This window comes from Oncorhynchus tshawytscha, linkage group LG06 (genome assembly GCF_018296145.1).
Source record: "Oncorhynchus tshawytscha isolate Ot180627B linkage group LG06, Otsh_v2.0, whole genome shotgun sequence".
Lineage (NCBI taxonomy): Eukaryota > Metazoa > Chordata > Actinopteri > Salmoniformes > Salmonidae > Oncorhynchus > Oncorhynchus tshawytscha.
In genome coordinates, this window is record NC_056434.1 from 11,400,237 (window position 1) to 11,425,791 (window position 25,555).

The window sequence follows — 25,555 nt, forward strand, 5'->3', positions numbered from 1 at the left end:
ACATTATTTTTGCCGCAGTCAGTCCAGACAACCATACTCATTTCTTGGGTACTATAAGAGTCAGTCTTTTCATACAACATCTGTGCTTTGAAGGAATTCCTCTCTGAGTCATCCCCATACACATTATTGTAATGAGTAGAATAATTATTTGTCTATTTCAGATTACATAAGTACCAGTGTACTGTGGTAACAGTATGCTGTGTTTTCCCACTCATCATCTCATGATGAACCACCTTTCATTCAACTATAGCACCACCTGCTGGTGTGGAATGACAGTGCACTTAACATACTGATGTACTGTGTCCATATTAGGAAAGCCTCTGTATTGATACTACTAGTATGTATTTATCTGAAGATGTGTTACAGATAAGCAAAACCCCTCTCCTCAAGCCTCCCTCAAGTTTTGTCCCTAAACTGGCACACCTGATTTAATTAGTCAACTAATCATCAAGCCATTGACTAATTGAATCAGGTGTGCCAGTTTAGGGTTAATACAAAAATGTGAAATGTCTGTGGGGGACCCACAGGAGAAGGTTGGGAAAAGCTGATCTAGGCAGTGTTACCTAGGGAAGGGTTATAGCTAAAGCAGCATTTCCCAAACTCAGTCCTGGGGGCCGTAAAGGGGGCACGTTTTAGTTTTATCCCTAGCACTACACACCTGATTCAAATAATCAAAGTTTGAAGATTGGTTGATTATTTGAATCAGCTGTGTAGTGCTAGGGGCAAAATACAAAATCGTGCACCCCCTGGGGTCCCACATGACTGAGTTTGGGAAACGCTGAGCTAGAGGATGAAGGTAGTGAGTAACATGCAACAGATGTGTCATGTGGATGGCAGCTGTGCCCCTGTGACCAGTTCTAGAATCAGCAGGAAGACGATACAGATTAATTTGTTATGTAAAAGACTTGTTAGTTTGGAAATTCAGTACAAAGCAACAGTCCAAGTACTCCATCGTGGCCTCGATTCAATCAGATCCAGAGCTAACCGGCGATAGCCAACACCAGCGTAGCTGATGATTTTTGTCGGAGGTGTTACTGGAGCTATTGATCACGAAGCCACAACTGTCCCACCCACTCACTCAAGTTCAGAATGAGAAAGTGGAGCTATGCAGATATCGGCTAAAGCGGATGTTTATTAATTTCTTTATTTCACCTTTATATAACCAGGTAGGCCAGTTGAGAACAAGTTCTCCTTTACTGCGACCTGGTCAAGATAAAGCAAAGCAGTTTGACAGGTACAACAACACAGAGTTACACATGGAGTAAAACAAACATACAGTCAATAATACAGTAGAAAAAAAAGTCTATATACAATGTGAGCAAATGAGGTGAGATAAGGGAGGTAAAGGCAAAAAAGGCCATGGTGGCGAAGTAAATACAATATAGCAAGGAAAAAATTTAAAAATATAGCAAAAATTTAAAATAAATTTAAAAAATTAACACTGGAATGGTAGATTTGCAGTGGAAGAATGTGCAAAGTAGAGATAGAAATAATGGGGGTGCAAAGGAGCAAAATAAATAGATAAATACAGTAGGGGGAGAGGTAGTTGTTTGGGCTAAATTATAGGTGGGCTATGTACAGGTGCAGTAATCTGTGAGCTGCTCTGACAGCTGGTGCTTAAAGCTAGTGAGGGGGATAAGTGTTTCCAGTTTCAGAGATTTTTGCAGTTCGTTCCAGTCATTGGCAGCAGAGAACTGGAAGGAGAGGCGGCCAAAGTAAGAATTGGTTTTGGGGGTGACCAGAGAGATATACCTGCTGGAGCGTATGCCACAGGTGGGTGCTGCTATGGTGACCAGCGAGGTGAGATAAGGGGAGACTTTACCTAGCAGGGTCTTTGGTGACAAAACCAAAACCAAGTCTATCACTGTGATAGACTGCATCCAATGTGATTGAATGGACCCCCTAAAGTTCCTTTTGATTTGATTACATTCATTAGGATCCCCATTAGCCGACGCCATTGGCAACAGCTAGGCTTACTGGGGTCCGACACATAACGAAAAGGACATTACAGAACACTTTACAATTTACATACATTTAAAAACATTGACATGAAGTGTGTGTGTGTGTGTGTGTGTGCATCTATCAGTTACACATACATGTTAGTACATACACACAACAAGTACGTCACATGTCAGTACATACACACAACAAGTAGGTCACATGGGGGAGAGGCGTTGTGCTGGTTTGCTGTTCACTTGTTCTATATAAGATGTAAGGGAGTTCCATGCAATCATGGCTCTGTATAATACTGTACTTTTCCTTGAATTTGTTCTGGACCTGGGGACTGTGAAAAGACCCCTGGTGGAATGTCTGGTGGGGTAAGTGTGTTCTGGACCTGGGGACTGTGAAAAGACCCCTGGTGGCATGTCTGGTGGGGTAAGTGTGTTCTGGACCTGGGGACTGTGAAATGACCCCTGGTGGCATGTCTGGTGGGGTAAGTGTGTTCTGGACCTGGGGACTGTGAAAAGACCCCTGGTGGCATGTCTGGTGGGGTAAGTGTGTTCTGGACCTGGGGACTGTGAAAAGACCCCTGGTGGCCTGTCTGGTGGGGTAAGTGTGTTCTGGACCTGGGGACTGTGAAATGACCCCTGGTGGCATGTCTGGTGGGGTAAGTGTGTTCTGGACCTGGGGACTGTGAAAAGACCCCTGGTGGCATGTCTGGTGGGGTAAGTGTGTTCTGGACCTGGGGACTGTGAAAAGACCCCTGGTGGCCTGTCTGGTGGGGTAAGTGTGTTCTGGACCTGGGGACTGTGAAAAGACCCCTGGTGGCCTGTCTGGTGGGGTAAGTGTATGTGTCAGTGTTGTATGCAAACAATTTGGAATTTCCAACACATTAATGTTTCTTGTAAAAACAAGAAGTGATGCAGTCGGTCTCCTCAACTCTTAGCCAAGAGAGACTGTATTAATATTATTATTCATAGTATTAATATTCATATTTGTATTAATATTAGCCCTATGATTACAATGAAGAGCCAGACGTGCCGCTTTGTTCTGGGCCAGCTGCAGCTTAAATAGGTCTTTCTTTGCAGGACTTGACCATATGACTGGACAATAATCAAGATAAGATAAAGCCTAAAGGACTTGCTTTGTGGACTGTGTAAAAAAAACAGCGCTTTTATTTTTATTACGGACAGACCTCTCCCCATCTTTACAACCATTGAATATATATGTTTTGACAGTTTACTGTTCGTTAAGGGTTTCAGCGACTTCATTATCTGTGGCTGCTGATGAGCATGTGGTTGAATCATCGGCATACACGGACACACAGCCTTTGTTTCAAGCCAGAGGCAGGTCTCTTTCTTTAGGAGTACATTTTTTTATATATATTTTGACATCAGTAGACAATGCAGAGAGAGCTTTCTACCATGACTAGTGCTTACAGGAACAACATTTATTTAGTTTTGAAAATAAAGAATAGTATCTTCAACTATGTACAAAGTAAAATATTATTATCATGTTATAGCATACGATGTAAAGAGTGATATACACTGAGTATACAATACATAACATGATGAAGGGGAGGAGACAGGTTAAAGAAGGAGTTTTAAGACTTGAGACAATTGAGACGTGGATTGTGTATGTATGTCATTCAGAGGGTGAATGGGCAAGACTGTATTGTATTACTGTGTTGGACTACTGTGTTACTTTACTGTAACATGTTACTGTATTGTGTTACTGTATTGTGTTACTGTTTTACTGTACTGTAACGTGTTACTGTTTTGGACTACTGTGTTACTGTACTGTAACGTGTTACTGTAACGTGTTACTGTATTGTGTTGCTGTGTTACTGTATTGTGTTACTGTGTTACTGTACTGTAACATGTTACTGTATTGGACTACTGTGTTACTGTACTGTAACGTGTTACTGTAACGTGTTACTGTAACGTGTTACTGTATTGTGTTGCTGTGTTACTGTATTGTGTTACTGTGTTACTGTACTGTAACATGTTACTGTATTGGACTACTGTGTTACTGTACTGTAACGTGTTACTGTAACGTGTTACTGTATTGGACTACTGTGTCACTGTACTGTAACGTGTTACTGTAACGTGTTACTGTATTGTGCTGCTGTGTTACTGTATTGTATTACTGTGTTGGACTACTGTGTTACTTTACTGTAACGTGTTACTGTAACGTGTTACTGTATTGTGTTGCTGTGTTACTGTATTGTATTACTGTGTTGGACTACTGTGTTACTTTACTGTAACGTGTTACTGTAACGTGTTACTGTATTGGACTACTGTGTTACTGTACTGTAACGTGTTACTGTAACGTGTTACTGTATTGTGTTGCTGTGTTACTGTATTGTGTTACTGTGTTACTGTACTGTAACATGTTACTGTATTGGACTACTGTGTTACTGTACTGTAACGTGTTACTGTAACGTGTTACTGTATTGTGTTGCTGTGTTACTGTATTGTGTTACTGTGTTACTGTACTGTAACATGTTACTGTATTGGACTACTGTGTTACTGTACTGTAACGTGTTACTGTATTGGACTACTGTGTTACTGTACTGTGTTGCTGTGTTACTGTATTGTGTTACTGTGTTACTGTACTGTAATGTGTTACTGTATTGGACTACTGTGTTACTGTACTGTAATGTGTTACTGTATTGGACTACTGTGTTACTGTACTGTAACGTGTTACTGTATTGGACTACTGTGTTACTGTACTGTGTTGCTGTGTTACTGTATTGTGTTACTGTGTTACTGTACTGTAATGTGTTACTGTATTGGACTACTGTGTTACTGTACTGTAACGTGTTACTGTATTGGACTACTGTTTTACTGTGTTGGACTACTGTGTTACTGTATTGGACTACTGTGTTACTGTACTGTACTGTGTTACTGTATTGTGTTACTGTGTTACTGTACTGTAACGTGTTACTGTATTGGACTACTGTGTTACTGTACTGTGTTGCTGTGTTACTGTACTGTGTTACTGTATTGTGTTGCTGTGTTACTGTATTGTGTTACTGTGTTACTGTATTGGACTACTGTGTTACTGTGTTACTGTACTGTAACGTGTTACTGTACTGTGTTACTGTACTGTGTTGCTGTGTTACTGTGTTGGACTACTGTGTTACTGTACTGTGTTGCTGTGTTACTGTGTTGGACTACTGTGTTACTGTACTGTGTTGCTGTGTTACTGTGTTGGACTACTGTGTTACTGTACTGTAACGTGTTACTGTATTGGACTACTCCTAGGCTGTTGCACCCCAAAGACATCGGCTGATGTAAAACGGCTTCATAAATACATTTGATTGATTAATATGTTTGTGTTTATTTAATTTTCAGAAAAGATGACTAACATTCCCTATTTCTTCCGCCTTACCCCATCACTAGGGCTTTGTGATGTGTGCAATCATGTGAACCCCCCTCTGATCACAGACCCACAGTCTCTGTCACCTTGACTGGCCTCAGCGTGATCTCCTTCCTGTAGGAAAAGTGAGTCAGGTTGACCCGTGTGTACAGCCTCTCCCTGCGCTGGAGCAAGCTGTACAGAGACAGGGTGAACTTAGCCAGCACCAGGGTGCAGCCTATCTCCACCACCAGCATGGCTGTGTAGGATATCATCTGGGCCCTGCACTGCGAGGTCTTGCTCCAGGCCTGGCGGGTGTAGTAGGAGGGGGACGGGCGACGAGAAGGTGCTATGTTGGGACAGCTGAAGATCCTTGGCGTGGTCAGTGGATCTGTTGAATCTCTCAGGGTGGTTCTTGTGATGGTGGTTGTTGGGATAGTGGTAAAAAGTGTGGTGGTGGGTATTGGGGTTGAGACAGTGGTTGTGGTTGTGGGTGTGGCTATGGTGGTTGTGGTTGTGGTTGTGGTAGGGGCTAAGGTGGTGGTTGTGCTAGGGGCTAAGGTGGTGGTTGTGGTAGGGGCTAAGGTGGTGGTTGTGGTAGGGGCTATGGTGGTGGTTGTGGTAGGGGCTAAGGTGGTGGTTGTGGTAGGGGCTAAAGTGGTGGTTGTGGTAGGGGCTAAGGTGGTGGTTGTGGTAGGGGCTAAAGTGGTGGTTGTGGTAGGGGCTATGGTGGTGGTTGTGGTAGGGGCTAAGGTGGTGGTTGTGGTAGGGGCTAAGGTGGTGGCTAAGGTGGTGATTGTGGTAGGGGCTAAAGTGGTGGTTGTGGTAGGGGCTAAGGTGGTGGTTGTGCTAGGGGCTAAGGTGGTGGTTGTGCTAGGGGCTAAGGTGGTGGTTGTGGTAGGGGCTAAGGTGGTGGTTGTGGTAGGGGCTAAGGTGGTGGTTGTGGTAGGGGCTAAAGTGGTGGTTGTGGTAGGGGCTATGGTGGTGGTTGTGGTAGGGGCTAAGGTGGTGGTTGTGCTAGGGGCTATGGTGGTGGTTGTGGTAGGGGCTAAGGTGGTGGTTATGGTAGGGGCTAAGGTGGTGGTTGTGGTAGGGGCTAAGGTGGTGGTTGTGGTAGGGGCTAAGGTGGTGGTTGTGGTAGGGGCTAAGGTGGTGGTTGTGGTAGGGGCTATGGTGGTGGTTGTGGTAGGGGCTAAGGTGGTGGTTGTGGTAGGGGCTAAGGTAGTGGTTGTGGTAGGGGCTATGGTGGTGGTTGTGGTAGGGGCTAAGGTGGTGGTTGTGGTAGGGGCTAAGGTGGTGGTTGTGGTAGGGGCTAAGGTGGTGGTTGTGGTAGGGGCTAAGGTGGTGGTTGTGGTAGGGGCTAAAGTGGTGGTTGTGGTAGGGGCTAAGGTGGTGGTTGTGGTAGGGGCTAAGGTGGTGGTTGTGGTGAGTGAAGGGATGGTGGTCAGAGGAGATACAGGACATATGAGCTGGTCCTCTTTGAGAGACATGATTTCTTGTCCCTTTAAATCCTCCGGCTGGTTACAGATCTCAGGAGTCATAGACTTGATCTTGCCAGGGTTTGCCTTCATCCAATTGAAGAGGGGGACCATCCTGCAGTCACAATGCCAAGTGTTGTTGTTTAAATAGACTTTGCTGAGTTTTGGTAAGGGGTCAAATACATCCTCTGGAAGTGTCCCCAGGATATTATGAGCCAGTCTAAGGGTGGTTAGTGATGTCAGCTTTTCAAAGGTGTTTGCTTTCAATGATTTCATGTGGTTGTATTGAAGATTGAGTTCTGTTAGCTTCTCAAGGCCCTCAAAAGACTCTTCAGACACGGTTAACAATTGGTTGTTAGACAGATCCAACTTCTTGAGTTTCTTAAGAGGACTAAATACTCCCTGAGGAAGGCTGGTAAGACTGTTTCGACTGAGACTCAACTCAGTCAGTTTGGGCATCTCTCCAAAGAGGACAGGAGGTAGACTTGCAAGTTTATTTCCATTTAGTGTCAATGCTTTAAGCAGAGGAAAGCCCACAAATATTTCTGGAGGCAATTCAGTCAACATGTTATTGTCCAAAAGTATCTTGTTTAATTTGTCTTTATGTGGGAACAAATTGGCTGATATTGAAGTGATGTTGTTACTCTGTAGAGCGATCTCCTTTAAATTGGATAGATTTTCTAATATATCGTCAGGAATGGCGGTAAGTTGGTTCTCATAGAGCCTCAGTATCTCCAGTTTGTGCAGCTTCGAGAACAGGGCGGAGGACACAGAACTGAGGTCGTTTTTGGCCAGATGGAGGGTCCGAAGGTTTTCTAGGTCATCAAATGTCCCCTCCTCAATGGTGTCAATCTTGTTTATGTGCAATTGGAGTTCTCTCAGTTTCTTAAGGCCATCAAACAATCCTTTCTCCAGACTACGGATCTTGTTGTGTTTCAGCAGAAGTTCTTCCAGGTTGTGCAGGTCTTGGAAGACATCTACAGACAAGGATGTTAGTGGGGTATTGGAGATCTCAATATGCTTGAGGTTGACCAATCCCTCGAAAGCACCGTTCTCTACGGACACAGTGGGGGTGTTGATGAATGCTACCTTTTCCAGCTTCGGGTTGGTGGCGAAGGCCCCCTTTGGGATGACAGTGATGTTACTGTCCACAAAGAAGACCTCTGTGACACCTGCTTTCAGACTTACTGGGATCTGTGTCACGTCCATGCCATAAACATCCTGGTTTTCTTTGGAACAGTCCTTCTGACAGGACTGAGATGAATACCCAATCAGTAAAGGCAGAAGACAGATGAAGGTGTGTCCTCTAGTCATTTTTCCTGAAAATATATAAAACATTTCCTGGTAAGAGTTTGTTTTTGATATTGCAAATAACTTGATATAATCACCTTCATATTACTGATTCACAGAGAAAAACATCTGATATCTGCAGCAAAACGATAAATGCTAAGCAGAGCAATGACGGTATACTGTACAGGCTAGTCAATGACGGTATACTGTACAGGCTAGTCAATGACGGTATACTGTACAGGCTAGTCAATGACGGTATACTGTACAGGCTAGTCAATGACGGTATACTGTACAGGCTAGTCAATGACGGTATACTGTACAGGCTAGTCAATGACGGTATACTGTACAGGCTAGTCAATGACGGTATACTGTACAGGCTAGTCAATGACGGTATACTGTACAGGCTAGTCAATGACGGTATACTGTACAGGCTAGTCAATGACGGTATACTGTACAGGCTAGTCAATGACGGTATACTGTACAGGCTAGTCAATGACGGTATACTGTACAGGCTAGTCAATGACGGTATACTGTACAGGCTAGTCAATGATGGTATACTGTACAGGCTAGTCAATGACGGTATACTGTACAGAATAGTCAATGACGGTATACTGTACAGGCTAGTCAATGACGGTATACTGTACAGGCTAGTCAATGACGGTATACTGTACAGGCTAGTCAATGACGGTATACTGTACAGGCTAGTCAATGACGGTATACTGTACAGGCTAGTCAATGACGGTATACTGTACAGAATAGTCAATGACGGTATACTGTACAGGCTAGTCAATGACGGTATACTGTACAGAATAGTCAATGACGGTATACTGTACAGGCTAGTCAATGACGGTATGCTGTACAGAATAGTCAATGACGGTATACTGTACAGGCTAGTCAATGACGGTATACTGTACAGGCTAGTCAATGACGGTATGCTGTACAGAATAGTCAATGACGGTATGCTGTACAGAATAGTCAATGACGGTATGCTGTACAGGCTAGTCAATGACGGTATGCTGTACAGAATAGTCAATGACGGTATGCTGTACAGAATAGTCAATGACGGTATGCTGTACAGGCTAGTCAATGACGGTATGCTGTACAGGCTAGTCAATGACGGTATACTGTACAGAATAGTCAATGACGGTATACTGTACAGAATAGTCAATGACGGTATGCTGTACAGAATAGTCAATGACGGTATGCTGTACAGGCTAGTCAATGACGGTATGCTGTACAGAATAGTCAATGACGGTATGCTGTACAGAATAGTCAATGACGGTATACTGTACAGAATAGTCAATGACGGTATGCTGTACAGAATAGTCAATGACGGTATACTGTACAGAATAGTCAATGACGGTATGCTGTACAGGCTAGTCAATGACGGTATACTGTACAGGCTAGTCAATGACGGTATGCTGTACAGAATAGTCAATGACGGTATACTGTACAGGCTAGTCAATGACGGTATACTGTACAGGCTAGTCAATGACGGTATACTGTACAGGCTAGTCAATGACGGTATACTGTACAGGCTAGTCAACGTTTTCATGTAAGTGACGTCTGACACAAAAGGAAACAGCCATACCTGATGATTTCCTCTCGTCTTGAGGCTTATAATCGACAGAGGCGAGTAAGACAGTTATAGAGAGAGTCAGGCAAACACATCGTTATATAGTTTACTCCTGTTTTAATCAGCTTATCTAAGTCCCACAGCAAGCTTCTAGTGTGATATCGTGGGGCGTGAATAGAGAACCCTCTGCTTTCAGAGATAAGAAGGAACAGAGACATGAGACCATAGAACACACATTGGGGAGGTGAATGTACATATTCATAAACTAGCAGGTTCATAAAGTAGTAGGTAGAAGAGTTTCTATCATTCATTTAGGAAAGTTAAGGTGGCAATGTCTTCATTTACCTGCCGAAAGTTGGCGGAAAGCTTACATGCTGCATTATTCAAGATAGCCTATGAAGCCCTAAACCAGCTCTCTTGCAGTTGTGTATAATTGCGTGTTTAGTTGTTTACTTCCCGTTTCCTGTCTGTTTGAATTTAGCCTCATGTGTCCTCCACCACCACTCAGTAGCACCATTCTGCATTGGCAGCTTTCTTACCAAAATACTACAGGTACAATCAAATGTTCCTTTGTCAAACCAGGGCCTGGCTAGAGCGAATCAGTTGGACGGGCATTTGATTTTATGAGACCTCCTTGCGCTCACAAACTGTTTTAATTGGTTTTATAGTAAAGATGTAATTTAACTATAAAAATGTATTACCTTCCTAGAGTCGATGTCTGCTCCCCCAGAAATCTAATTAGCATAATAATAAAATATCCCCATAAAAAGCTGTCAGTTTAAGCTAGAGATATCTGTTGGATGCGTCTCAACCCATCGCATCAGCCGATGTCAGACTTCCGCATCTGCGGTGAAAGGTGACAGAGCTAGAGTGGTGTTCGTCAGAATATGAGACATCCCAAAAACCGGTCTTCTCCCAAAATCGTCTGTAGTGAACACCTCTGTGGAAAGATGAGACTCTCCCAAACACTATGGTGTTCTCCATTTTGCTCCACGACCCTCGCAAGCGTCTTGGCATTCTTCTGAAGTCGGTACAGCCGATCTGCCAACTTCTGTCTGTAGTTTCCCAACAGTTTGGGCGACACACTAATAAGGTGAGACTCTCACGGACACGTATATGTCGGTTGTTTTGATCTAGGACTCCCACAGGCCTCAGAAAACAATCTTGAAAAAATGAATGGAAGTACAGTATATATGGAGACTGTTCAGTTTAAAAAAATAAGGGGTTAAATACAATAAAAAGAACAAATGTTTCCTAATCTTTCTTATATCTCTCAGATATAGGATAGACACTTCAGAACAAACTTCCTTTTGATATTTTTGGGGGACAATCTGTTGATCCATGTAGTGAATCTGTTATTCAATGTGTTTGTATGGGCTAATAGCAATACGTTCAAAACCTATTTTTCATCAAATCATTTTTTATATACGGTGCCAGTCAAAAGATTGGACACACCCACTCATTCAATGTTTTTTCTTTATTTTGTCTGGCACTGTAAACAGCTCCCCTCTGTCTTACTACATGTGTCCCATGTATTCGATGCTGTCTGGCCAAAAAGAGTATGACATGCCATAATATTTCTGTCCAGACAGAATCAGATACATGGGCTACACATACGGAGACAGAGGGGTGCTGTTTCGCTCACTCGGATGCTTTATCTGAAATTGATGCAACTTTGTGTCGGTGCAAGTCACGGTCAGATTTTGCCCATCCCAATATTTTATTTTGCTGGGCAAGGAGGTATGGTAGACACTGTGACACTGCATGTTTGACACAGGACCGGCATGACGGGAGGTCCTTAGAGGGGCCTGGCCCACCCATAACGCTGGCCTTGTGTCAAACATGCAGTTTCACAGTTTTCCCCAGAGGAGAGGGATTGATGCTTATGCAACGGAAATACTGTATATTGTAATATATAATACTGCTAATACAATGCGAATCACTATATTCAATATTCAAATGTATTGTGACTTATGTACAATATTATATTGTTATTGTTCAATTCATCAGTTATTTTGAAGAGAAATTGTCTTCAAGAGGCCAATGCTGTCAGAAATGAAAGGCCCGGGACAAGGCCTAATATCTTTTTCCATAATGAACACAAGTGATTAAGGCCTATTCTTTATGAGCAATTTCATGTAGCCTAGGTAGGTATACTGTATTACTGTTTTTTATTTGATTTAACCCTTATTTTACCAGATAAGTTTGTATATTACTGATTTTTATTTTATTTTGCCCTTATTTTACCAGGAAGGTTTGCAGAAATTCACATCCTGTAGCTCTAACTCCAAAAAGATTTGGGACACTGTAAAGTCCATGGAGAACAAGAGCACCTCGTCCCAGCTGCCCACTGCACTGAGGCTAGGTAACACGGTCACCACTGATAAATCCATGATAATCGAAAATGTCAATAAGCATTTCTCACCGGCCGGCCATGCCTTCCTCCTGGCTACTCCAACTCTGGCCAACAGCTCCACCTCCCCCGCAGCTACTCACCGAAGCCTCCCCAGCTTCTCCTTCACTCCCTATATCCAGACAGAAGATGTTCTGAAAGAGCTGCAAAACCTGGACCCGTACAAATCAGCTGGGCTAGACAATCTGGACCCTCTCTTTCTAAAACTATCCACCACCATTGGTTGCAACCCCTATTACCAGCCTGTTCAACCTCTCTTTCGTATCGTCCGAGATCCCTAAAGATTGGAAAGCTGCCATGCTCATCCCCCTCTTCAAAGGGGGTGACACCCTAGACCCAAATTGTTACAGACCTATATCCATCCTTCCCTGCCTCTCTAAAGTATTCGAAAGCCAAGTTAATAAACAGATCACTGACCATTTCGAATCCCACCGTACCTTCTCCGCTGTGCAATCCGGCTTCCGAGCCGGTCACGGGTGCACCTCAGCCACGCTCAAGGTACTAAACGATATCATAACCGCCATCGATAAAAGACAGTACTGAGCAGCCGTCTTCATCAACCTGGCCAAGGCTTTTGACCCTGTCAATCACCGTATTCTTATCGGCAGACTCAATAGCCTTGGTTTTTCTAATGACTGCCTCGCCTGGTTCACCAACTACTTTGCAGACAGATTTCAGTGTGTCAAATCGGAGGGCATGTTGTCCGGACCTCTGGCAGTCTCTATGGGGGTACCACAGGGTTCAATTCTCGGGCTGACTCTTTTCTCTGTATATATCAATGATGTCACTCTTGCTGCGGGCGATTCCCTGATCCACCTCTACGCAGACGACACTATTCTGTATACTTCTGGCCCTTCCTTGGACACTGTGCTAAATATCCTCCAAACAAGCTTCAATGCCATACAACACTCTTTCCGTGGCCTCCAACTGCTCTTAAACACCAGTAAAACCAAATGCATGCTTTTCAACCGTTCGCTGACCGCACCCGCCCTCCCGACTAGCATCACCACCCTGGACGGTTCCGACCTAGAATATGTGGACAACTATAAATACCTAGGTGTCTGACTAGACTGTCAACTCTCCTTCCAGACTCATATTAAACATCTCCAATCAAAAATCTAATCACGCCGTCAAACATACCCTAGTAAAACTGACTATCCTACCGATCCTCGACTTCTGCGATGTCATCTACAAAATTGCTTCCAATATTCTACTCAGCAAACTGGATGCAGTCTATCACAGTGCCATCCGTTTTGTTACCAAATCACCTCATACCACCCACCACTGCGACCTGTATGCTCTAGTCGGCTGGCCCTCGCTACATATTCGTCGCTAGACCCACTGGCTCCAGGTCATCTATAAGTCTATGCTAGGTAAAGCTCAGCCTTATCTCAGTTCACTGGTCACGATAACAACACCCACCCGTAGCACACATTCCAGCAGGTATATCTCACTGATCATCCCCAAAGCCAACACCTCATTTGGCCCCCTTTCCTTCCAGTTCTCTGCTGCCAGTGACTGGAACGAATTGCAAAAATCGCTGAAGTTGGAGACTTTTATTTCACTCACCAACTTTAAACATCAACTATCTGAGCAGCTAACCGATCGCTGCAGCTGTACATAGTCCATCTGTAAATAGCCCACCCAATCTACCTACCTCATTCCCATACTGTTTTTATTTTATTTACTTTTCTGCTCTTTTGCACACCAGTATCTCTACTTGCACATCATCATCTGCTCATTTATCACTCCAGTGGTAATCTGCTAAATTATAATTATTCGCTCCTATGGCCTATTTATTGCCTACCTCCTCATGCCATTTGCACACACTGTATATAGTGCTCACACTGTATTTATTTTTTCTACTGTGTCATTGACTTGTTTATTGTGTTATTGGCTTGTTTATTGTTTACTCCATGTGTAACTCTGTGTTGTTGTCTGTGTCACACTGCTTTGCTTTATCTTGGCCAGGTGGCAGTTGCAAATGAGAACTTGTTCTCAACTAGCCTACCTGGTTAAATAAAGGTGAAATAAATAAAAATAAAAAATAAATAAAAATATTACTGGTATACCGGTATAATTATTACTATAATGAAGCATTAATAAACTCTCATTCGTTCACTGCCAGCGGGAGATACCAAAAAAGTATTTGTATCTATTGATACACACAAAGACAAATCTATAGCAGATTTATACAGATCCCTGCTCTTGTGCGCCAAAGGAATTCGATTTGGGAGCCAAATTGAAGTTCACCCAGCTCCCAGCATGCTCAAGTTTCATGGATAACAGCTTTGAAGTGTGAAGTCGACAAAGTAGGAGACATTCTTCTGCTTCAAGTTGTCAGTTTTAACTTAGCTAATAGCTGTTTGTGGATAAGTATTTTTATTTGCTTGAAAGCACATTATTGGTTTTACTCCTAAATACACACAAATAACAAGTTAGAGAGTTTAAGTTAACTTTTTTTCTGTTCAACTACCTAGTTAGCTAGCTACATTTGGTCAGTCTGACTAGCTATTCAGCCAATACTCAGTTTTTCCTGATAAATATAGCTATTGTCTAGGTTAATATGTGTTTTCTAATCGTAATGTGTTTGTTTTCTAGGTACAGTAGCTGTGTGACAAATAACTAGCCTAATGCTATTTAGTCCTACTATTTTAGCCTTGTTAGCTAGTCAACTAACCTTGCTTTAGCCTCTGGATTTTATGGTTTGTGAAATTTTGTTGAGCATGACAGATCAAATATAACTTATTATGTGTCTACTAGATGGGAGTGTTTTATAGTCTACTCTAATGAAGTGTAAAAACCATTGGTTGATTTGTGACCCACTGCAGTATACAGTTGAGATAAGGTTTACATTCCGCCGCTAAATACCATCAGCGAGCATTAGACACATGGAATGTACAAGGTTAAAGTCAGAATCTCGCCCACACATAACCAGTGGGTGCCAAGGTAATTGCAGAGCTCTTAATGTGCACCCCAGCCAACCTCATCATGAAACCTTGGCATAAACCCATCTGATCATGAATCTCTGTTGTAGCCTACTCAGAATGCAATCCACATTTGATTTGTGTGTTGACTTCTCACTCCAATAGCCAGGACTCAGTTTTCCTGAAGAACAAGTGTTTGTGATGTGCAACTTGATCAAATACTGAAGAAGAGAAGTTGAATGCCCTCACATCAATTAAACACATTGTTGGTAAAATGTCATTTTTAACACACTGTGCCACACAATGAACCCTTGTCTCTTAAGCATTTCAGAATATCACTAATATGTAGCATATTTATTAAATATAACAGTCAGTCATTTTACTTGATTTGTGTGTGTGAAGCATAACCATTTGCAATGAGATGAAACCAGCCTACAGGGCATTCGGAGAGCTACTTACGTAGATATTTTCTAAAAACCTGTTTTTGCTTTGTCATTCTAGGGTATTGTGTGTAGATTGATGAGAGAGAAAAAAACAATTTAATCCATTTTAGAATAAGGCAGTAACGTAACAAAATGTGGAAAAAAGTGAAAGGGTCTGAATACTTTCTGAATACACTGTATATCTATTAATTAGTGCAATAAGTATTGATATAAAAATGACACAATAACAAGCCTAATTTCAGTCAGTAAATCATAGAAAGAATGCTTTACTTGAAAATCAACAGGTATGTGATTAGATATATTTTGAACATTAGATTTGTTCAGTATGAAGTATTTGTCCAGTATTGGAAAGAAAAACATGCATGGCATTTTGTGCATACCATCCATGCCATTTTCATGTGATTATTGTTACAGTTTATATCTTTTTTTTTTGTGCAAAACATCAGACCACAGCAAGCTTGCTAAAGAGCTTCAAGAGGGACTTAGTAATCATATTATGGAATCCCAATCAGAGCCACTTATTCCATCAGAGTGGACTTTCCCAAAAGTCAGGGCCAAGCTCGTCTGTCCTTGGTCATGGGTTCTTAATAGAGACATGATGGGTTCCTGTGCTAACATGTTTGGGAAAAAACACATCAGAATGTTATTTGCTCTGGCATGTTCAGCATTATTGTACACTACACCTCCTATGTGGTGCTCAGGCCTCTGGGCCAGTCTAGATGACTGAGTTGTTTTTGTTCCTGCGGCCAAGATTGCGGCTGCCTCTCTTGTTCCTCCTCCAACAGACGCAGCAGACGATGAGACTGGTGATGACAGCGGTGCAGACTACCGCGGTGATAAGGATCTGCGTGTTCCTGGACACGCCCTCTCCGTTCCCCCGCCCACTACCGGTGTCCTCCCCCTGCTCCTGGGTGGGTGTGGCCTCTGCAGCAGGAGAGGGGGTGCTTGTCTTGGGAGGGGGGGTGTGGGGTTTCCTCCTCTTCTCTGTGGGGGCGATATCAGGGACGGCTGTCGTAGTATCCTGCATCAGCTCGTCGTTGGTCAGGTTGGCTATGCTGTAACCTCTCAGGGCAGAGGGCGTGAGGCACACCACAGCACTGAGGTTGGTCTTGGTGGGGTGCCGTGTAAGCCAGTCGCGCAGTGGCACAATATCCTGGTCGCACCTCCAGGGGTTGTCAGCCAGCAACACCTCCTTGGCCACTGTTAGGGTGCTGAGGAGCTCTGAGGGCAGATTGGGTAGGGAGTTGTTGTGGAGGACCAGCTGGCCAAGTTGGGTCTGGCCCTGGAGAAGCCCTGCGGGGAGGGAGCTGATGTAGTTGTGCTTGAGGGAGATGTTGACCAGCTTGGGCAGACCCTGGAAGGTCCCTTCCCGCAGGCTGGTGAGGAGGTTGGTGTGCAGGGACACTTCCCCCAGCTCAGCCAGTCCACTGAAGGCCCTGGGAGACACAGAGCTGATCTGGTTCCGGCTCAGCACCAGCAGACGTAGCTGGGTCAGGTTGCTGAAGGTTTTGCCCTCCAGGCGTGTCAGCCGGTTGTCATACAGCCATAGCTCCTTCAGAGCCATGGGCCCAAAAACCCCTGGGGACAGACTCTGGAGCTCATTCTCATACAGGGAGATCTGGGCCAAGTTTGGGAGGTTGAGGAAAATCCCCTGTGGGAGGGAAGTCAGCCGGTTGCTGGAGAGATAAAGCTTCTGCAGGCTCTGCAGCTGGGAGAACAGGTTAGCGGAGAGATGAGTGATGTCATTATCCTGCAGAGAAATCTCCGCCAGGCTCACCAGGTCATCCAACGCTCCGGCAGGGATCTCCCTGAGAGCGTTCCGGTTCAGACGCAGGGATTTGAGATTTCTCAGGCCCCTGAAGGTGTCCCTTGAAAGCTGACTGATGTTATTCCTGGCTAGGGAGAGATGCTGCAGCTCAGTGACAGAGCGAAAGGCCTCCTCAGGTACAGACATGATGAGGTTCTTGCTAATGTCCATGGTCCTAAGAGCAGTGAGGGAGTTGAGCCAGGCAGGGCGGAGCACCAGGAGCTTGTTGCCGCTCAGAGTCAGAGATTCCAGCTTCACCAGATTTAGAAACAGGGCCTCAGGCAGGTCATTCAGCTCAGTGCCGGTGAAGCCCAGGGCACCCAGGTTATGACTGAGGTCAAAGGTGCCAGGGAACACCTCTCTGATCCCAGTGTCTTTGACCACAAAGATGCCAAGGGCCTCGGCAAAAGTAGCCAAGTCATGGGGTTTGAGAGCGGTAATGTTGGTGTTGGAGATGTAGAAGGTGGTGGTAGAGTCAGGCACTGAGGACGGGAACTCTGTGATTGACCTGCCTTGGCAGAGGATTTTGCTGTCTCTGCACTGGCATCCATTTGGGCACACTCCAAGAACTCCACTGATGGAAAAGAGGAGGAGAAAGGGGTAGAGGTTGATTGACAGGTCCATTGATGCTCCTAGAAAAGAGGAAGAGGGGTTAGCTTTGTTTGATGCACACACAAACAAAATGTCAAGTTTATAAAGCAGTATGTGTTTGCACGTGACACTAAACAAAAAATCCACAAAGTAAAATAAGATGTAATAAATAAAATGAGTGAGGTGAAAAATGCTTCAAACAAATAAAGCTGCATCATCATTTCTTGAAATTGTGTTTTGTAAAATTGGTTTTATGTGGATATAAGACCATGGGAGGGTGCAGGCCAAAGAGACTAGCCTATCGTCTAGTATTGGAATCTTAAATATCTGTTGACTTAGGGGCAATCAGCAGTTGCTATCTCCATTTTTTGTACTTATTTATTAATGATACACTACATAACCAAAAGTATGTGGACACCCGCTCATCAAACATCTCATTCTAAAATCATGGGCGTTAATATGGGGTTGGTCCCCCCATTGCTGCTATAACAGCCTCCACTGTTCCGGGAAGGCTTTCCACTAGATGTTGGAACATTGCTGCAAGGACTTGCTTCCATTCAGCCACAAGATCATTAGTGAGGTCAGGCACTGATGTTGGGCGATTAGGAGTGGCTCGCAGTCAGCGTTCCAATTCATCCAAAAGGCGTTCGATGGGGTTGAGGGCAGGGCTCTGTGCAGGCCAGTCAAGTTCTTCCACACCAATCTCGACAGACCATTTCTGTATGGACCTCACTTTGTGCATGGGGGAATTGTCCTGCTGAAACAAGAAAAGGTCTTCTTTACTGGAGTGTTAAGACTTTACCTCACTGGAACTAAGGGGCCTAGCCCATTCCATGACAAACAGCCCCAGATCATTATTCCTCCTCCACTAAACTTTACAGTTGGCACAATGCATTGGGGTAGGCTGCGTTCTCCTGGCATCCACCAAACCCAGATTCGTCCATCGGACTAGCAGAGAGTGAAGCACGATTCATCACTCCAGAGAACGCGGTTCCACCTCTTCCAGAGTCCAATGGCGGCGAGCTTTACACCACTCCAACCAACGGTTTGCATTGCACATTGTGATCTTAGGCTTGTGTGCTGCTTCTCGGCCATGGAAACCCATTTCATGAAACTCCTGAAGAACAGTTCTTGTGCTGACATTGCTTACAGAGGCAGTTTGGAACTCGGTGAGTGTTGCAACCGAGGACAGGCAAATATTACGCGCTTCAGCACTCGGCGGTCCCGTTCTGTGAGCTTGTGTGGCTTACCACTTCCCGGCTGAGCTGTTGTTGCTCCTAGTCGTTTCCACTTCACAATTACAGCACTTACTGTTGACCAGGGAAGCTCTAGAAGGGCAGAAATTTGACCTATTAACTTGTTGAAAAGGTGACATCCTATGGCGGTGCCACATTGAAAGTCCTTGAGCTCATCAGTAAGGCCATTCTACTGCCAATGTCTGTCTATCAAGATTGCATGGCTGTGTGCTCGATGTTATACACCTACAAGCAAAGGGTGTGTCTAAAATAGCCGAAACCACTGATGTGAAGGGGTGTCCACATACTTTTGTATATGTATTGTATGTAACCATTGATTCTTGAAGAATATAACTTATAAATGCCTCATGAACTCTGTCACAAAATATAAGCTTGTTTTACTCCAATGTTTGTAAACAAAGTCAATGTAAACAAATAATACCCTCAAAAAATGAATAAAACTATAATGTTGATATCATAGATGGTCAATCCTTGCGTCTGCCCATGAATTTGAGAGTGGTTACATTTCTCCAGCCCCACTCCTCAGCTTTTTTATCAAAACAGGGGAGGGGATCCACTTTGTTATTGTTTCAACTGCTTAGCCCCCATTTAATAGTACTTCATCGTTGGACGGAATGGGACGGTTAACCTAATATGAGTATCACACCTTTCTATTCAAACGAGGGTAAACCAAAAGTACGACCATACATTCATAGATTACAAGAAACTGTGTGTGATAGGCTACATAAGAATGGGATGTTTTGGTTTTCATGTTCTCTATCTTTGAAAAAAGAGAATATGTATTGTTGTTCTATGTGGTTGGTATTTAATATGAAGTTTTCAGCATATTTTTTATTTTATTTTATTTTTTACATGTTTTACCATGTCACAGTTTGGTAGAACATTATTTTAGTGTTCTGATGCTGTCTTTTACATGGTCTGAAACACCAAGTGTTTTCACAACACTCTTTGGGTGTTTCAGAGTACTTCAATTCTATTTTGAAATACATTCGGTGTATCCAGTGGTGGACAAAGTACCCAATTGTCATACTTGAGTAGAAGTATAGATACCGTAATAGAAAGTTACTCAAGTAAAAGTGAGAGTCACCCTGTAAAATACTACTTGAGTAAAATTCTAAAAGTATTTGGTTTTAAATATACTTAAGTATCAAGGGTAAATCTAATTGCTAAAATATACTTAAGTATCAAAAGTAAAAGTATAAATCACTTCAAATTCCTTATATTAAGCAAAGCAAACAGCATCATTTTCTTGTTTTAAAACTGTACGGATAGCCAGGGGCACACTCCAACACTCAGATATTATTTTCAAAAGATGCATTTGTGTTTAATGAGTCCGCCAGACCATAGGCAGTAGCGATTACCGTATATTCTCTTTATAAGTGCGTAAATGTCAAAATGTTCCTGTTCTGCTAAGCATTCAAAATGTAACGAGTACTTTGGGTTGTCAGGGAAAATGTGTGGTTCTATGTCTTTGTTGTAAATGTTTTGTGGCCAAACTGGTGGCAGTTATGAAAAAAGACAATAGTTGGAAGAGTTCATTGAAAATAATGCCATTGTTGATTACATGTTCACTTTTCAGGCTGTCTCTAAACCATATGGTCTATCCACTAGAAAATCATGGATAATATGGACACAGATATAAAAGAAAATGAATACTATGTATGAATACATTTTTTAAAAAGTTATTCAAGTATAAATGAGCTAAATTACCATAAATTACCTGTTAATTACCAAAATTACAGAAGATTCCGGTAACTTTGATAAATCACCGGTAGCTTTGCAACCCTAGTTAGCAGACACTCATATGTAGAGCCACTCGAGTAAGTGCTTCAAATAAGGAAAATGAAACCACCTCAAATATCGTTAGGAAAAACATCAAAAATAAGTGCACTACTAACATGTTATTAATTGAATGAAAGGTAAAAAGTTGCAAAGTACCAGGAAAAGAAGTGCAAAATTCAACATAAAATATAAAACATTTAAGTGTGGCTTAGTTCACCACCAAGTGCTGTAGTTGGAGGATGGCCACGCCAAAGCCATAGCAGACTGGTTGACTGCAGCTGTCTGGGGCTGTGGACTGTTTCAATTGTTTATAATGACAGAGGAGGCAGCTTTTACCACCCACTGGGCACAGACGTCAATTCAACGTCTATTCCACGTTGATTCAACGTCATTTCTTTGCAATTACATTGACACAACGTTGATTCAACCAGTGTGTGCCCAGTGGAAATGCTCTACCAATATTAGAGTCCGTTTGGTTTCGGGCTCTCTCCATAAGGACCCTGGTTCGTTATTAAAATCAAATGGCAGCAGAATGCTATTTTCTGTGTGGCTAGGACGTATTAAGACCTCTACAGGATCGGTGGGTCCCCCACGGGACGGTTGAGCTAATGTTGGCTAATGCGATTAGCATGAGGTTGTAAGTAACAAGAACATTTCCCAGGACATAGACATATCTGAAATTGGCAGAAAGCTTAAATTCTTGTTAATCCAATTTACAGTAGCTATTACAATGAAATAATACCATGCTATTGTTTGAGGAGAGTGCACAGCTATGAACTTGAAAAGTTATTAATAAACCAATCAGGCACATTTGGACAGTTGAACAGAAATGCAATGGTTCATTGGATCAGTCTAAAACTTTACACATACACTGCTGCCACCTAGTGGCCCAAAACCTAAATTGCGTCTGGAATAATACATTATGGCTTTTTCTCTTGCAATTCAAAGAAGATGGTACAAAAAAAATACAAAAAGCGCATGTTTTTGTCTTTGTATTATCTTTTACCAGATCTAATGTGTTATTCTCCTACATTCATTTCACATTTCCACAAACTTCAAAGTGTTTCCTTTCAAATGGTATCAAGAATATGCATATCCTTGCTTCAGGTCCTGAGGTACAGGCAGTTAGATTTGGGTATGTAATTTTACTCGAAAATGGAAAAACAGGGGCGGATCCTTATTAAGATGTATTTCCAAGGCAGCGTGTTTGTCCTTCCATTGAACACAGCCACAGAGGAATTGTTTTTATTCAGGCCATGTATTATTATTTTTAAATAAAGAATATAAAATAATTCCTGGTGTTTCCCCAGATGTTACCCATTTCAATACATTTTCAGTTCAGTTAGTATGTAGCCTGTTTGCTTAGAGTTATAATAACATAGTTATAGTTTATTATCAAAATATCGGTGTCATATCATATGACTGCGACTAGATTTTGATAACTTTTGTCCTCATCAAAAACATAGCAACCTGTGTGGGTGTGTATGTAACATGCTGCTCCCCATGGGACATAATGACAACCACTGGAACTTGGTCAGTATTGACTATAGCAGCGGTATAATGACAGAATCGTTCCCTGACTTTATCTCTGACTCTTAGGCAGATGTTTCAGCTGAAGAAGCTGTAGTTGAGCATTATCCTATCGCAGTTCCCCTTTAAGTGTTGGGAGGAAAGACCATGACATTTAACAGCACCATTGGCCAGCAGAGGTCATTCTGAGGTTATGAATCGCAACACAAGCACTATTTTGCCATTCGATAGTATGCCATAAATAAGGTAGAATCACTGCCGTATTGCAGTAACACACAGAATAATCTGAAAATGGTGTCTATTTTATATGCCTCTTCTGACTCCTCAGCAATATTCAATTCTTAAGGTCCCTATTTGAAAGAGCGCTGACATTTAAAACCACGACTCCTCTCTGATATAATTTGTCCCAGTTTCACCAAACCACAGTCTGGAGTGGGCTGGAACTTTCTACAGTATAATGGCTAAAACATTTCCAGTTCACCATTAATTGCTGAGATATTTTTTCCCCCGATTTCCTGGACTGAATTATCAGCAATTTGCCTGTCACAAAAGATCCGTCCAGCAAAAAGGAGGGTGAGCATATGTGGAAAGTTACACAGACTAACAATATCACAGAGGTAATAGAAAGTGACATGAATGATTTTTTTAAATGAAAGTTCCTGAATAAAATCTGTTATGGGCTGAAAGTGGAGTTTCAGTTCTCTTCAAAAACAAATTTCTATTCAGATTCCCACATCATTTGCAAATAGTAAGACCCCAAAATAGTACCGTTTTTTTATTCAACTAGGCAAGTTTGTTATTTACAATGACGGCCTACCCCGGACAGCGCTGGGCCAATTGTGCGCCACCCTATGAGACTCCCAATCACGGCCGGATGTGATAAAGCCTGGATACGAAACTGGGACTGTAGTGATGCCTCTTGCTCTGAGATGCAGTGCCTTAGACCGCTCCGCCACTCGGGAGCTCATTTTAAGTTATTCAAGTTGGGTCACAGCCCAAAGATTTATTGATGGTTACAGAAAACCACACTTAACAGTCGTCTACTTTATAATCACAATGATAGCTTTGGTTTTGCTTGGACAATTAAAACTTCACAATAAAGTTTAGAAAACACTTGATGAGTATTAAGTGGTGTCCTGCTAACTATTGTAAAACAAGATGCTGTAGTCTACGTGGTAAAGAAGAGCTTACCTTGTACAGTACTTGGCAGAGGAGTGAACTGGGAAATTAGTTGGTGGGGGCCGTCTGTTATCTTTTATCCTCTCTCGTCACTATGCCTCTTCTCGTCAGACTGTCTGATATGATTTAAATAGAGATTCCAGTCTCGTCCAGAACCACACATCATCACATTGTTCTACTCTTCGTCATCAGGTACATCATTCTCATCAATATTTCCTCCCTTGCTTGCAACGCCCTGTGCTCTTTCTCTCTCTGTCATACCCTCTCTCACACATTTTTGGGAAGTGTGGTGGAGGGGAAAGCCCCACCCTTTCTGTAAATGGGCTGGGTTTGTATTTGTGTGAGTGTGTGTTTGGGATTATTTGCATGAATGTGTGTTCCTTGGAGCGTGTTTGTGTGTCTACAAGTGTGGAATTGTTGCATTCGATATGAATGTATATGCATGTGTGTTAGACACTGACATTGAGCTTTCGATATGGGTTAGAGGGGCTGCCCAATTTACCGATGACCAAAAGCCTGATCATGTTCCCCACATAAGAGGGGCCGGCCCAGGGATTCTTCTCATGCATAGCTCAGAGGCGTACAGAAACACTAGCCTAGAGATCAATCCAAACAGATAAATGTTATAAAAATGTTATATAAATGTTACAAAAATGTTATAGTCCTTGAGTGGCCCAGCCAAAGCCCAGACTTGAATCCCATTGAAAATCTGTGGAAAGACTTGAAGATTGCTGTTCACCAACGCTCCCCATCTAACCTAACAGAGCTTGAGGAAATCTGTAAGGAAGAGTGGGATAAAAATCCAGATGTGCACGCTGATACAGACATACCCAAGACAAAGCAAAGCTTTACTCGCCGCCAAAGGTGTTTCTACAAAGTATTGACTCAGGGGTTTACTTTTTACTTATGTAAATGAGATGTTTCAGTATTTCATTCTCCATAAATTTGCAAAAATGTCTAAAAACATGTTTTCACTTTTTGTGTGTACTGTAGATGGTATAAAAAAACATTCTGAAGGCACTGTAGAGAAAGGAGGGTTTATATTCACATATTATTCTCGTTAACATTCCGCTGACTGTTGCTGTAAAAGGGAAATCCATTTGTTTTACGACACAGACACAGAGCAAGGGCACGGATACCCCCACTTCCCCCTGAAACAAGATAGCAAGGGTGGAGTTAACATATATCTCAGAGGGTCCCAGCATCACCCAAAACATTTAGCCTACTTTACGAGACCAGCATTGTCAAAATACAGATGTAAATGATTACCACTAAGGAACACTTAACTAACCCTTTGCAAATGCTTTGGGTGTTTTTTTCCGGTGCAGTTTAGGGTTGCAAAGGTACCGGTAATTTACTAAAATTACCGGAATCTTAAGTAATTTAGGTAATTAACAGCTAATCTATGGCAATCTGTGGTAATTTTGGTGATGTATTCTTGAATAACTTATCATATAAACTATAGAATATATGTCTTATGTCTGTGTCCATATTGTCCATAAGTTTCTAGTGGATAAACCATTTGGTTCAAGAGAAAATAGCCTGATTAATGAAAAAACAGCACCTCATCAACAATGGCATTATTTTCAATGAACTCTGCAACTCTTACCACTATTGTCTTTTTTACCAACTGCCACCAGTTTGGCCACAAAACATTTACAACAAAGACATAGAACCACACATTTTCCCTGACAACCCAAAGTACTCGTTACATTTTGAATGCTTAGCAGAACAGGAACATTTTGACATTTACGCACTTATAAAGAGAATATACGGTAATCGCTACTGCCTATGGTCTGGCGAACTCATTAAACACAAATGCATCTTTTGAAAATAATATCTGAGTGTTGGAGTGTGCCCCTGGCTATCCGTACAGTTTTAAAACAAGAAAATGATGCTGTTTGCTTTGCTTAATATAAGGAATTTGAAGTGATTTATACTTTTACTTTTGATACTTAAGTATATTTTAGCAATTACAT

At 42.5% G+C, this 25,555-nt stretch overlaps 2 protein-coding genes across 2 annotated transcripts; both read right to left on the minus strand.

The window, feature by feature from the left end:
• Positions 1 to 6,629: 6,629 nt before the first annotated feature.
• On the minus strand, positions 6,630 to 9,768 carry LOC112253252 (leucine-rich repeat-containing protein 15; the record flags this gene model as incomplete). Its single annotated transcript, XM_024425267.2, has 2 exons — positions 9,664 to 9,768; positions 6,630 to 8,101 (listed from the first exon to the last, which is right to left on the minus strand). A coding segment is annotated over exon 2 (1,467 nt), but the record flags the coding sequence as incomplete, so codon positions are not given.
• A 5,913-nt stretch (positions 9,769 to 15,681) lies between these two features.
• lrrc15 (leucine rich repeat containing 15) lies at positions 15,682 to 23,853 on the minus strand. The gene is made up of 2 exons (XM_024422903.2): positions 23,589 to 23,853; positions 15,682 to 17,870 (listed from the first exon to the last, which is right to left on the minus strand). The coding sequence occupies exon 2, from the start codon at positions 17,860 to 17,862 to the stop codon at positions 16,147 to 16,149; it is 1,716 nt and encodes a 571-aa protein (XP_024278671.1). The 5' UTR covers positions 17,863 to 17,870; positions 23,589 to 23,853; the 3' UTR covers positions 15,682 to 16,146.
• Between the last annotated feature and the right edge of the window lie 1,702 nt (positions 23,854 to 25,555).

Excerpts from the sequence above, each read along its gene's own strand:
- lrrc15 (XM_024422903.2), bottom strand. The coding sequence starts at position 17,862 with ATGGACCTGTCAATCAACCTCTACCCCTTTCTCCTCCTCTTTTCCATC.